The sequence below is a fragment of the Falco cherrug genome, chromosome 9 (assembly GCF_023634085.1).
Source record: "Falco cherrug isolate bFalChe1 chromosome 9, bFalChe1.pri, whole genome shotgun sequence".
Lineage (NCBI taxonomy): Eukaryota > Metazoa > Chordata > Aves > Falconiformes > Falconidae > Falco > Falco cherrug.
This window is the reverse complement of record NC_073705.1, coordinates 19,190,963-19,205,827: the sequence shown is the minus strand read 5'-3', so window position 1 is coordinate 19,205,827 and position 14,865 is coordinate 19,190,963. Positions and strand designations below refer to the sequence as shown.

The window sequence follows — 14,865 nt, the reverse complement described above, 5'->3', positions numbered from 1 at the left end:
TTCAATACAAAAACATTCTACAAGTTTGCTAACTGTATTTCTTTTGACTAAAGCCAAGAGCGATAGAAGTCAAACTACCCCTACCAAAAACTACGTGTTTTCAGCTGTGTTTTGCTTAAGATATGGCCTTTTATAGAAAAAACATCTACACGAATAAAAACACATTGAAGCTTTGGAAGGAAGCTGTAACTTTTACATACTGCCAAATTCACCCATCTTCAAAGACAACTTCTGTTTATGTCTTAATCTAATGAAAAGTTTCCAAATATCCCTCATTCTGTGATTTATCCGGATGAGTGGAAAGGCAGGGGAAGCTAAAGCAATAGGCAGTGTTCAGTTTGTGCTCCAGGAGAAACATGGCGTACACAAAAGCCCAGAATCCACTCAGCAGAGCTTTTGTAAAGATAGAGAAAAACTAAATCCATTTTAAATCTTACAAGAATGAAGAATGTTATCAAATTTTTTTTTAAGACTAAGCACTTGTTCGTCCCCGCTATAAGCGTAACACATGATGAAGTCCCAGCAGACTAATGTAATTGGGCAAAAAAGTAGAAGACAGTTGACACACAGTCTGGTGCGATTTAGTATGAGCAAGACCTTACATTTCCGTCTTTCCAGGTCTAACCCATATTCCTCAGCACCACTGTCCATCAGTCCCTCTTCCACCCAGTAAGTGACTTCAGAGACTACAAAAATGTTTTTAAAAAGAACTTCTTCCCCCAAAACTACTGTCAGAGTAACTGTACTCATTACTAAAATGGGACTTCTAAAAAAGAATTAAAAGGACAAACGTAGGTCTCAAATCAAAGAAACAGCAATGAAAACAGTGGTTCATAAAACTAAAGGCACTAAGCTTAGAGCTTTCATAATCAAGGAGTTTTAAGGTCTGCTGCTTGACTCTGATAAATATTTTAACAGTTGTGCTATTTAATTTAGCTTGTGTATAGTATGTGTAAGTAATTTAGCGTGTATCTAGTAAAAGCATTTTATAACCTATTGTGTATTGTTGTTACCATTTTATGATTCAAACATCAAAACACTTTTAGGAAGCTGAAATTAAGGCTTTTGGCCTCAAAACTACCTTCTGAGATGACTAATACGTTCCAGTACTACCCCTTCAGAAAGATAAATAGGTATTTGGTATATCCAGAAGTATGGGGAAAATAGAGCTTTTTGTTTTATGGAAGGGACACTCAAACAGATTTGCAGGATGACTTCATAGTGTTTTATCTGTCCTTCCAAAAGAGATGTTCTCAAAGCACAAAGCACTGAGGTTGATGCTGTAAGCCATTCAAGTTCATCTTCTCATTCACCGCCTACTTTGGCAGAGAAAAAAAGTGGAGATTTGTAAAAGCCAAATTTTGACCTTTAATTTATACCTGCAGAAGCCTAAATCTCGGGAGTTCTTACTCTGTTGTTGCCAGAGGTAGAATGTAGCTCTTGGGGGAACAAAAAGAGTGTAAGCAAAAAAGTTATATTAGCGTTTATAATACTGATGAGCTCGCGCTGCTTTGTCATAGCACTGAAATGGTAAATTAAATCCTTCGATTTTGACCTTGACAGCAAGTGTGACTCACTACAAAAAAGAATGAGACCAGTCTATCTATATATGGTCATTTTTCCAATCATAAATGTACCAGATTAACTACAAAGTAACTTGCAGCTCCTTCTGGAATTAAGACAAACCAGCTCACGATTCCTGCAGCTGGCATCTGCAACATCCATACAGACTTTTCAAAGTCACTTAGATATAGCAATGAGCTTGTCAGCCGAGAAAGGCGTAAGTATTAGTGGCTCTCTAGGCAATACCAGCACCAAGGATCACAAACAGCTTAGCGTACAAGGCATATTTGCGTTCACAGAGATATGATAATGAAGCATTCGAGCAATTCTGAGTATTAGAACATTTGACCCTAGTTCACTCCAACATTGAAAGGGTTTCCAATTCCTCCTTCAGCAGTGTTTTTACTATTTGGTCTATAAAAGGCTTTCTCTGTCATTGAGACAGCTGACTTTGGACCAAACACACTAATAAAAAAATAAAAAAAAAAGAAAAAGAAAAGAAAAGAAAATTCCTTTTGCCACAAGACAGCTGTAACAACATCTTACCTTGCTAGACCATTTCCGGGCTTCATCATGCAGCTGCCTAGCAGCCATCATCATGGGCTGATTAATAGCTTCTCCTGCTTTCTGCTCTGGGAACTCTTCATCCTTTTCTTCAGGTGGTGGTGGTCTGGGTGGGGGAACCTCACCTTCTGGAAGTGGTGGTTTTGGAGGAGCCAGTTCATCAGTCAGCTAAGAAAGGCAAAAATGTTACTTAGTGCAATGGAATAGTATATAGATTGAGTAAAGGATAGTGTCACGGCAAGATGTGATTGCGTGGCCCCATGCCTCATCCATTTTTTTCAAGTGCGCCCTGTTAAAGGAAATACAGTCTTTAAATCTCTTCTTTTGAAAGCTGGATTGGTATTTTTTTAGACTTATTAAGGTTGCTTGTATGCATGGCTGGCCAGACAATGCATTTTATTTCTAAGCAATAAAAATATACTCAAGTAGTGTCAGCATGCAATCCACATGTCAGTGACAACTGTGTATTGTATTACAAACTATGCTGCACTTACATGAAGCTGCTCAAGGTCAGGAGGAGGAGGGGGAAAATCTGGCTCCTGAGGCTGGAAGGCTTCTCTGACTTTGGCCACAGCTCCCAGAATTCTGTATCCAGAATCCAAGAAACTCTTCTGCAAACCTTAACAAAAATCCCATTACCAGTTTAATACCATCTTGTAATATTTAGAACTACAACACTACCCCAGAAAATTATTTCTATATCATACCGTGCCAAGTACACTTATATCTGGGAAAAAAATACATTTAAAAGCTACCAAATTGTTCATAGTGAATTTACATGTTTGAAATGTTATTGTCATATGCAACATGCATAAGATAAAGCCAAAGTAATTCCCCAAACAACTTTTAGAATAAAAGAAATTATGTAATATTTTCTTATATGAAGTAGTACTGCTGATAACTCGTAACAAAACTTCTACTGAAGATTATGAAATCACATAATTAACTAGAATGCTGATTCCTTTTCCCTTGAATATGCCAAAGGTCTTTGACTGCATTTTAAAAGAGGAGGATTCAGCAGTTAGTGGTACAACCCCGATTTCACCATTCTGGGATTTGAGCGTACACAATATTTGCGTAAAAGGTGACACACAGCTGTAGAAGACAAAAGGAGCACTACTTCACATCATCTTTAGCCAGTAAACAACACACCTGAAATCAGCTGACTGAACCCTTACCAGGATCAGAAATGTTTCCTGCCACAGCTTTAGCATCCATTACCATCGGTGATATAGTTTTGCTTAGCTCATCAGAGGCTGCTTTAACAGCCTCCCGGAATTTAGGATCTTCTGAATTTTCAACCTCCCGTTTTGCTACCAGTAGGATGCGGTTCGCTCGTCTGGCAATGCTGGTGGCACCAGCTACCAGCATCTGAGGTTGCATGTTGGCCATTGCAACTTTACATTTATCAAGATCTTTCTTAATAGCCTCTTCTGATGCATCCAACAGAGATTTAGTATCAATGGCTTCATCCACTAACCCTAGAATAAAAGTTAGACACGTTAATATTCTGGTTTCATCTGTGGAAAGGGATATTTGGTATTCCAGAGACTGTTCACAGCCATAAAAGTAAGTATTTCCAACTCAGGGGGTGGGGAGTGGCGGAAGGGGTCATGGGATTCAGACCAAATGTATTACTGCAGTTTTACTTGTGATTATGTGGCACTTCTGTCACAGTAACCATGCTCAAGCTTGCTCCCACCAATGACCTCCCAAGCTCTTACCCATCTACCACAGAATGCTGCTTGAGTCAAGAACTGGCTTACACCATATATGCAGCAGAGATTCCTTCCTCCCACCAAATGTCTTTAAGCATATTCAGTACTTTCCGTACCTCTCCCATTCATTCATAAGGAAAGATCCCTCCGGCTGCAGTTTTACTTAAGGGTGATATATAGCGATAAGGCAGTAAGATTTAAAATACCCACGATTTAATTAGGGGGTTGGAGAACGAGGTAGTATACAGTCAGATTAGCAGACCAGTGCGAAGGATCCGCACTTTGGAAGGACTGAAACATTGAAGTGCCTCAGCAAGATTCAGCACATCAGCAGCTTTCTTTTATTCACTGCTTTCATCAAGCTGGCATCATTCGGAGCATGTTTTCTTACCCCCACTTAATTATCTGTCCTCATTCAACGTACCAAGATTCTGCAGGAAACCCCCCCCCAGTTTCTACAGTGATACACTGCTAGCACAGCAATCGCAGGAGGGAGTAACGCCATTCTGTTTTTCCCACAAAAGAACTAAAGCCAAATTTGCTCCCCTGCAGCTCAAAATTAACATGTATGAAGCAAGCTATTTTGTTTATGTTGTAACATATACATATTTCTGGATTTAGAGAGCTCATTCCCACTTCTCTTTATTTTTAATCAGTCATTACTCTTAGGCATGTTTCATCAATCCAAACAGAACGGGGAGAAAATCTATACCAGCTAGTTAGCCACAAGCATAATCTTCAACAAAAATTCTTAGTTTACCTGTCATTTTTTCTACATTATCAATCCATTGGTTTTTCATGGTCTCAAAATGTTCATAGGCAGCTTGATTTCCAGGATTTCTCAGGAGGATACGAGCAGCTGATACTACCTGCCAATGGAAACCATTTTTAATTATAGAAGTATCAGTATGTAATGACTTCGCACACAGTCTTGGAAATGCTTGGGTTTTTTTCAGGACTGCACATGTAGGTCCTCATTTGGAAAACTAGTTCGTTGATTCTAGTTCAACATCTAGCTGCTCAAAGATTTATGCTGCTTCAGGAATTTGTTGATACAAATACTTTTTTTCTGGAACTCCAATTACACGTAATATATCTTAAAACCACTTCTTGAAAGCACTAAAGTATAATACTTCCTACACTGCCAAAATTTGAGATGCAAGTTTAATCTGGAAAAAATTAATTGAAGAGCATTTTTTCCACTTATTTTACTAAGCTTCAAAGTAGTTCAAGGATAAGTCAGTAACACTTCTGTCCAAAAGGTGAAGAGTTAGGCATGTCATTTAATCAGTTTGTTCTGCTTGGTATCATATACACAAATATTTGCCATTCCCTTTTAGGGGCGTCAGCACTATGTTCCTTGCTGGTGTTAACATTTCTCTAGAACAGAGGCATAAAGAAAAGTCCACAGAAGCTGTTCCCAGCCCTTTTAACATAAGCCCTTCGAGACAAAGGAAGCAAACCTGCGGGGTAAGTTCCCTTGCCGATTTCACTGTCGCCTGAATGCCCTCCACAGTAGTTTTATTCGCAGTTCCAACTGCAGCTGCTTTTTCTGCTGTAGCTCCCAGTCTAGCAGCATGATTTTCAAAGTTTGCTGCTCTTTCATCAAACACCTAGTTGTCAGAAGAGAAAAGCCATTAAAAACGCCTAACTTCCCTAACAGAATACTATTTCTTCAAATTATCAAATACCAGAGACACCTTCGTAACATCCAAACTTAATTCATCTCCTGAGAGGATGAAAGAGGACACAAAAGCTTTGAAGCTGTTCTAATTTTTTAATCTTTACATTACTGGACTTTCTTTACTAACTCATTTGGGCAACAAAGCATATTACCACACTTTACAGCTTCGAGATATTAAGGTCACTAATTCCTGATGACTACTGCTTTAACACATACCGCGTTAAAACCATTTTAGCTCACCGACATTACAAATCCATAATTCAAAAGTAACTACATCTGAAAGACAGATATGGGGTTTTACCCTAAAAAATTGAAGGTTCGCATTGGAAAAACCCTCCCTCCCTCCACAGTCCTTAGCTATTCAAGGCACAGAATACTTCGACAAAAAGCTATCCTGTCATAAAGCTAAATTCCCCAAGGCCTTAGGAATCGTTGTGACCATGTTTAAATCAACTAGCCAAACGGAGCTGCCAGTCAGAGTTTTAGACACTTCCTATGCACCCAGCAGCTTTGAAGTACAGGCAACATTATCCAGCAATAGAACAGATTAAATCTGTTGATCAATCCTGGCATAAATTTGACTATTATAATCAGCTTATATAATGCTGAGAGATACAGTCCCCTAACTGGTATGTCAGTGATTTTTGCACAAGAATTTTTAGCTTGCTGAAGGCAACGTGGTACAAACATCACAGGGAGAAATCTTTGACATTTACCAAAGTCAGAGACAATACAGTTTCCAGGGGTGTACAGCATACTTTGCAATCTCCAAGAGTCCTGAGAGATTTGCATGGCAATCATTATGCTGTCAGAATTAATAAGCATGTATCACAAGCTTGAGAAAAAAAAGTATCCATCCATTTTTCGAAATACTTCTTCATTTTTCAAAAGACCAATTCAGGCAAAATTAAACAATAACTGAAGTTTCACACGGGGGAAAGACCACCTGGGTATACTTGCCTCATCTCTATTGGGAGCATCAGAGGGAGCAGTGGCTGCTACTGCTAACAATTTAATAGGAGTTGTGGTGTCACTAAAAATGTCAGAAACCTCCTGGGTCATTGCCTCTTGCATCCGTGTTTTAAGGTCCTTTGAAAAAAAAAAAAAAAAAAGGAGTACAAGAATATTAAGTTTGTAGGTATTCAAATCCCATAAAACCTCTTCTACAAAAAAAAAAAAAAAAAAGAGCCCAAAACAATGGCAGCCATTAAGATACAATGATCTTAAAAGCATGATCAATGATTCATTCTTTATGTAATTTGAAATACAAGAAGCTTACGTACCGCTCCTTGAAGTGGCATCAGAAGCTATGAACAGCACGATTTGAGACCTTGCCCCTCAAATCTGCAATGTTAGCATGCTATCTTCTTTTAAAATGAACTTAAATTTTACTTCTGTAATTGTTCATTTGGAATTACAGCTTGACATCACGGCCTCCGCAGAAAGTTAGCTTTAAGCATCTCAGGTGAACCAACTGGGGGTTTGCTGCACTTTGTTTTTTATTGATGCCTCACACACACAAGCACTTTATCAGAGGAGTGCAAATACTTCAGCATGTCATGTGTTTCACTGCACAGGAGCAGATTTTTACCTTCAGCGAGTCCTGAAGCTGAGCAGCAATCGCCCTGGCCTGAGGGGATTCTCCCTCCCCTCTGGCCGCGAGGTCAGCCAGCTGGGCAGCCAGTTGGTCTACACGGTCACATTTGGCAAGCAGATCTTGACGATAGGGTCCCATCATGACATTGGCTAAACGACGGCCTTCTGCAACCAGACCCCGAATTGCTGCCTGGCCTACAATGCAAGAAGTGGTGTTGCATTAACAGACGGTGAAACAAAAAATTAAAAGCATAAATTGGATGCACCATGAAGAAAGCGATGCTTCAGAATTCTTGGGTTTAAGAACACTTTTCTAGGTAGTGGAAAGGATCTTCTGCAGTTTATCACTGAGTAACTGCAGTTCAAACCCATAGAAAAATTCAATTCTCATTATGTTCCTTTTGCTTATTACAGCAACTCTGGCTAGAGATGCATCTTTTTGAACTAGGGTGGTCTGACAGGAGTTAAACCATGACGGCTGTCAGGTACTCCTACATAACTAGCCTATTGACTCCAATAGAGAGCACTTGGAAATTCCAAGCACTGCAATTCATCTCCACATCATTACAAGTCATCAGAAGAGCAGGAAGAGGGGGAGAAAAGCCAAGTAGAAAACATACGTTAAAACCAAGGTGGGAAGAGCATGCAGAAGCACTTACCTACTCCCCGATCAGCAACTGTAGGATTGTCTATCCACCTTTGAGCTTGCTCAATCTTTCCCTCCAAATGGACAGCTGCTTTAACTGGCCTAGTATTTGCTACAGCCCTGTTTGTTTTGGACTGTAAATTCTGAAGTGATGTAGCTATTTGCTTAGCCAATGCACGGGCCTCAGGAGAGTCACCTTTCCCACTAAGGATTAAAAAGAAAAAAAAGGATAGTCGCATAAAGATCATTTACAGCTTATCCCAAATTCAGCAGGAAGGCACAACGAAAGGTACTTCATCTGCTTAAATAAGGTAAAATTTGACACTTCAGTCTCCAAGCAAATAACGCAGATCTGTCATCCATAAACCCCTACCTCATGTTTCTCTGCTGCGGTACCTGGATATTACGTATGTTCAACAGAGCCCTGAGATGGGGGAAGGCATGGTACTGTCATTGATAATGCTGATTTATGACTTTGATTTCTCATACTCGTGGCTGTCTTATTAGCAACTGCAATAATGCCACACATATTACAAGCAGAAAAGTATACAGCAACAGACCCAAGGCTATATATAAACTTGAAAAGAGGTAAGCACATCAAGGCCTCAAGCAGCTAAATCTCATGAAAATCTTGATTAAAGTTTTCAGCTGGTGAAGAAAGAAAAAATTTTCTCCATGTTGCAGCTGGTCATAGATGAAGATCACAGTTTATACAATAACTGTTTCTCCACTTCCATTCTCAAGCATCCTCTGCAGAACTGATAAAGAAATATCATGTCTTATATATAGTTTGCAGTTGCAGCTTAGAACACTGACACTGACTGAAGTGGTAGATACTCCAATGTGCCATTTAGTGAACTGCTTAGCAAAAAAAAGTGATGACATTTGTCTGTATAAACCAACTTAAATTTCCCATTACTTCACTCCTTTGAATTGCCTTGACAGTACAAAGGAGCTCACTTTCGGCTTCAGTTTGCCTGTCAAATATTCCACAGGTAGGAGCAAGAAAATATTTTCTATGTAATACCACTCTGGTTACTTTCTTTGGTGTTTTTGGGGGGTTTGGGGGTTTTGTTTTGTTTTTGAGGAGGGTAGTGCAAGCTGGGATTTGGAATAGAATTCATTAGGTTGAAGCATTAAAAAGGATACCATATTTTATAAATTGAATTTCTTAAAGAACATTAAAAAGTTAGCTTCCCCCTCCAGGAAGTGTAAAATTCTTCACATTCAGTTTTTACTAAATGCAGGACAGAAACTCAGAAGTATAAGATGTCCATTCCCAGTTCCTCTTTCAGAGGAAAATATATTCTCCAATTAATCTTCAATCATCTGATTTTGCTCAGCACTCTGAGCTGCAAATGAAAGTAATTCAAATAAATCAATGGTGATAAAATAATACGTACTGTCGTCGCAGATCTGACAGCTTAGCTGTCAAAGCAGAGATTTCACCCAAGGAACGAAGAATATCATCTCTTTCTTTAGGCTCCTCACATAATTCTGCGACTTTCCTCGCTTCAGCCATAATTCCCCGAATACATTCTTCTCCTTCGCTGCCCCCATTAGGGTCTGCAAGCCAATTCTTAAAAGAAAGAAGTTGCGTACGAGTGAAGATAAATAGTAACATTATTTCTATAGAGACTTTTAAACAAAAATAAATACCAATACAGCTTTCAAAACTTTATTTAACAGAAAATACATTTCAAAAACAATTTATTAGATACCATGAAGTTGTTCTGTTGTCTGACAGATCCTATGTTTTGAAAAAGATGTCAAACTAGATGGTATCTATTGAAAGATTTTACATTCTCTCTCTCTCTCTCTCTCCAACATTCGCCAACGGTTTTTTCAGAAGTAAAATTTAATGAGTGGCTCTAGAGACTCATGATCTGGCTTTCAGTAAAAGAAAAAACAAAACGCAGATGCTCTTTACAAAGCTTTTCCTAAAAAGTCTCATCATTTTATTCAATATTATAAATAATATTAATGTATTTTATATATATATTTATAATTATATAGACATATACACATTCAGATAAGGTATATATAGAATTTCATTATTTTATGACCAACATCATCCCTGGGTAATAGGCTGACCACTAAGAGAAATTTAAGAGTTACAAAAAGAAAGGATCAACTAAAAGAAAAAGTAGTTTCATTACCATTGTTTTGGTTTTGTCATGAGTACAAAGTTCTAAATCCTGAACTCTGCTCCCAAAACATTGCCCAAGGAAAGGGCTCACAGGTAAATCTGTGCAGTCTGAAACTCCTCTTTTCTTTAATAAAGATCAGTTTATGTCCAAATTTAAGGTGTTTCCTCTTTTTAATGTCATAACCTTGAATTTTTTAGCAATGCTAGAAAAATTACAAAAAAATGATCATAAACTGTAGAAAAACTCATAGCACCCTGTAAACTACTGAATTTAAGATTTTTCTTTGTAAAAGCAAGTATCTCCTATACGTTTTTCCTAACAAGTAATTGTTGTGCTTGGAAACAACTACCATAGTTCAGTATAGCAGCTCTAACAACAGTAATGCAATCATGTTCTGATGTATTTATTAAATCATTAGTGGTACCTGAGCAGCATCAATCTTCTTAGCAATTGCCTGCTTCGAGTTCGTCATGGCCTCCAGTTTGCGGGCTGCATTCTCCACTTTTGCAGTGAGCAAATCCAGACCTTGAGAGACCTGCTGTGCTTTCTGCATAGCCATGGGTGTCGCACCCTGCCCTCTGCCCGAGACAAAAAGAGCACCACAGATTCAGCTCAGGATTGAACAAAGCTCTTTTCTAATGATGAGGCAACAAAACCTGTTTACGAGCTTTCCCATCAATTATTGCAAGAGATACAGTATTCAATCAGGTATTTTTTTTCTGTGGGAAAACAAAAATAACTGAGGAGAAACACCACAATAAGAAGAGTTTAAAACTAATAGCATATTTTCTCATTTCCAGAACTGGACTTATAGCATCCTCAGAAGAATGAATATTCCAAGTGTCCCAAACGAAGGTTATTTGAGGGTACAGGTCCATTAAAGTACCCATGGCAAGGCCTGTTATCTCCTCATTTATAGATCGCTGCAAGTCAGTCAGAACATGCAGGAGTGATGTCACCATACCTGAGGGAGGACAGCAAGTCCGTAAGTGAAAACAAGATGCCTCAGTTGCCTCAATCACATTGACAAAGTAGATTAAAGGTTATGGGCTGTCAGTAAAACTTCTTAAAATGGTGAAAAGGGAGCTAGCAATACAAATTTACAGGACTGCAAAAAACAATTTGAGCACTACCACTGTTTGTTCAAATGCTTAGGAGTTAAACGCTGGATAGAAAGATAACTTCAGATACATATGCCTGAGAACATTAGTTTTGCGTAAGAAATCTCATACTTCATTCCAAAATAACCCAACTACTGGAAAGCTTTTTGAGCATGTTAACCTTATCAAACTACTAACTTTAAAAAGACCATAGTAATTGGAAGGATGAAAAGCATGCCTCTGAGATGCTAAGGTGTATTTACACAGTCAGGCCAGAATCTCAAGATATGTTTCTTTATAATCTTTTTTCTCACAGGCTGCATTGAATTTATTTACACATTAAACCAGCAAATAAACTTCTTTGTTAGTAATTCTTAGTTCTGTCTCTTGCTCCACCTCCAAATATTTCACACAATACGAAGCTGACACCAGCTGCTACCTTACAAGAAAAGCAAGAGTTTAGCCTAACTTCCAACACTCCGTGCAAATACAGGTACACAGCAGCTCTTACGTTCTCTCAGATCAATCAGCTGGAAATCCAAGATAAACTATAACCAGCTTCCCATCCATTACCACTGTTATAACTAATATACATCAGTTTAATGACTATAACCAGTGTTCCTAAATTTTGGCCTGTTTTGCATTTATATAGCAAACTAACCACTCTTCGTGGAATTAAGTTATAGAACTGTTCCAAGCTTGTGTACGTATCATTGCAACACTTGCGAGCCTGGCAGTCTATGGATTTAAAGTGATGGCAGGGAATCTGTTCTTAAGGTAATTCAAAACACAGTTCTCCAGATACTTTGCATTTGCTCACATCCTGCGCTTCACAAGAGCCTTACGTCAGAAAAGCTGCTTATTTTCATAGAATCATAGAATGGGTTGCATTGGAAGGGACCTTGAAGATCTTCTAGTTCCAACCCCCTGCCGTGGGCACCTTCCACCAGCCCAGGCTGCCCAAAGCCCTGTCCAGCTTGGCCTTGTGCACTGCCAGGGATGGGGCACCCACAGCTACTGTCTCCCCAGTTTAGAGACAAGGATGCCATGCAGGACCTAAAAGCTTTATTTTTATTGTAATAAATAAAAACATCCTAACTTGCATTGCTTTCTTTAATTGAAAGACACATTAACATTTAGGATAAAATATAATACCACAAGACCATTACCTATATCCCTAATGGATCACAATTAGTAGTTTTCTGGGGTATGAGTGTTATATTTTTAGAGGGGTGGGGAGAAGTGTTAAAATAAAATAAAGAAACCAGTGTTAGAGAACTCTAGCTTAACGATTTACTACATTGATAAGCAGCTGAAAAATTCCTTATACTCAAAGGAAGGGTTATAGTGTTCAAATTACATGGAATAGTTATTTCTTAGCTCATTGCCTTCATGCCTTCACAAGGGATTATCATGCTTCCTACTTTCTGGCCAAAGAACAAAAGGCCATAGTACCCAACATCAAAAATATACAGTACATTTAAAGAGACTCATCTGCTGCCTAAAACCAAAACCAAAACCCCTTAAATTCAAAACACCATTGTGAAAGAATAACCAATTTCTAATGAGGAGGCAGAAGACTGATAACAGGCTCTGGTTAAATAAAACTCTGCAAGAAACGCACATGGAGTTCAGTAGAATTTATCAGTGCCTGACAACTTCAACAACTACTGCTTGTAGTCTAACATCCCCACAAACACCTAAAAACTAGAATATTCATCTATCTTATAGTTATTGGGGTATATCCTCATTGGAGAACAGATTTAACGGAGTTTAAAATTTCATTTCTGCCTAATTTGGAGGAAGGTTATGTGTTTGACATTAAAAAAACTCCAAATTATCTACCTGAGCAATTTTGCTCATCGTATTACATAATTAAGATTTCACATATTAGAACATATTAAAATTTTCAGAAAAGATTGAAGTAAAAAAAGGCAAAATATAGCTACTGGCCTGCACTCCTACAGGTGAGGGAGTGACACAACTGCAAGTTCAGAAAAACTGTTTTAACAGTACTGGAAGATTGTGTGTTAAAAGTAATAGATTTACCTTGCTCGGAGGTCTGCCAGTTGATCAGTCATCTGGCCCAGAGTTTTGCATGTTCCCAGAATCTCTCTGCGTTCTTTGCCTGCACACAGTTCTCCTGCTTTTCCCGCTTCATCAAGGATCTGCCTGATTGCCTGCTCACCAACATCACCTAAGACGCAGAGTTAGTTAGTAAAACAAGCAAGACATTCCTTGACATGTATCAGTAAACTGCTAGTCTCATCATGTCCCATCACATTAATTGCACTAGGTTCAGCCATGAAAATACATATATCAAAAACTATGAGATATACACCTAATGTGATAATTACAATGTGACAATATTTCTGAAACAATACAGCATAACCTTAATGTGCATCATGTATTTGAAGTAATTTAATCATTCCGTTATCATAGCTCATAGAATCTGTAACTTAGGAAGAGCAACATGGCAAGATCACGTAGAGTTTACTTCAGCTGTGCATCTGACTTGATTTTGGCTAAAGAAGATGCAAGACCATTCCATTTACTTGCAACCCACCCTGATTCCATAGTAACACAGCCAGTAAAATCTGATTTGCAGCAAGTTCTACAAATATATTTGCATTTGTCCTTAGCTACTGAATTTTTAATAGTTGATTTCATGAATTGTCAGTGGTGATGACAGAAGGCTTTGAAAGTAACTTTGAGGCTTCTGGAATTGAGTGTGGCAAGGGGAATGAGGTCAGAAGTAGTATAAGCGGCAGCTCGACAGATAACAATAATTCACGTCCAACTTCTACAACTATATTATTTTGGCTTCAGTTCCAGAGAGAGTCTTTCAGACTTTCAAAGTCCAAATAGAACAGACTTATATCCGGTTCTATATGTTTTAAAGAGGCACACAAAGGCGAAAAACCTTTATCTAAGTAAAGGTGATTGTAGTTACAGTATTTGTGGCAGATTTTCATGTTAAAAATCTTATGTCGAGACTGAAAGAAAAATGCTTAAAGAGATTCTGTTAGGCAAATCTGAGGTTACACAAATTTGAAAATACAAAAGGAGGAATGTTAAGTATTAGCAATGACTGCAGTTAAATACTGTTCAATGCAAGTTACAGGGTTTTGATTTTACTAGTGGGATGCAAAGAAAAACCATGTATGTTATACACAGTATATTATATAGGCAACTGAAAAGAAGCCACACTTTCCAGGTCATTAGACACAACTTGTCCATCTCCAGTACCCACAGAAAGGAATAAATACAGGCTCCTACAGCATGATCCACTATGTATGGGTTATTAATGCTTAAAGGCAATTTTGGCTTAAGCAACACAATTATTCAGACCTTTAAAAATCAAAATACTTTGTGCTGTTGGGGTCTTTTTTTAAAATATTACCTGGAGGTGCATTCGGATCTCTCAGCCAACCTTTTGCCTGATTCATCTTTGAATCTATTAAGGCTAAAGCTCTTTTCATGGCTTCAGTGTCCTTCACAAAAGAGAAACCACCAAAATGATTCTCAAAAAAATCAAAGCACAGTCAACACAGCCAAAGCAAACAGAAATTCTATAAAGCAGAGTCTGCTTACAGAAACACACCTGTATAAGCAGCTCAAAACCCATTTTCAAACTAGCAGGTCAAAATCACTTCTTTCCAATTAAGACAGACATTTTAATTTCACTCAAAATGCAGAAAATATGCATGCAATTTTAGTGATTTTTCTATTCCTTTACTAGTGTTTTAATTGCTAAAGTCAGAGCTCTAATAAGCACACATCTTGGAGTTAGTTCATTTTTTTTTCCTTAACGTACAGCAGGGCACATAAAAAAGTTGCAACA

General features: G+C 38.2%; 1 protein-coding gene across 3 annotated transcripts in view; it reads right to left on the bottom strand.

Moving 5' to 3' along the window:
- Positions 1-14,865, bottom strand: part of VCL (vinculin) — a 60,422-nt gene that overhangs the window by 7,495 nt on the left and 38,062 nt on the right. For all 3 annotated transcript variants that reach the window (XM_005443854.4, XM_005443853.4, XM_027812157.2), the window contains 12 exons: positions 14,425-14,515; positions 13,071-13,218; positions 10,346-10,499; positions 9,175-9,350; positions 7,785-7,975; positions 7,121-7,320; positions 6,490-6,618; positions 5,309-5,458; positions 4,606-4,714; positions 3,306-3,608; positions 2,622-2,746; positions 2,110-2,295 (listed from right to left, as the gene is read on the bottom strand). In XM_005443854.4, the coding sequence (XP_005443911.1) occupies positions 2,110-2,295; positions 2,622-2,746; positions 3,306-3,608; positions 4,606-4,714; positions 5,309-5,458; positions 6,490-6,618; positions 7,121-7,320; positions 7,785-7,975; positions 9,175-9,350; positions 10,346-10,499; positions 13,071-13,218; positions 14,425-14,515 (1,962 nt within the window). The remainder of the gene's footprint in view (positions 1-2,109; positions 2,296-2,621; positions 2,747-3,305; positions 3,609-4,605; positions 4,715-5,308; positions 5,459-6,489; positions 6,619-7,120; positions 7,321-7,784; positions 7,976-9,174; positions 9,351-10,345; positions 10,500-13,070; positions 13,219-14,424; positions 14,516-14,865) is intronic.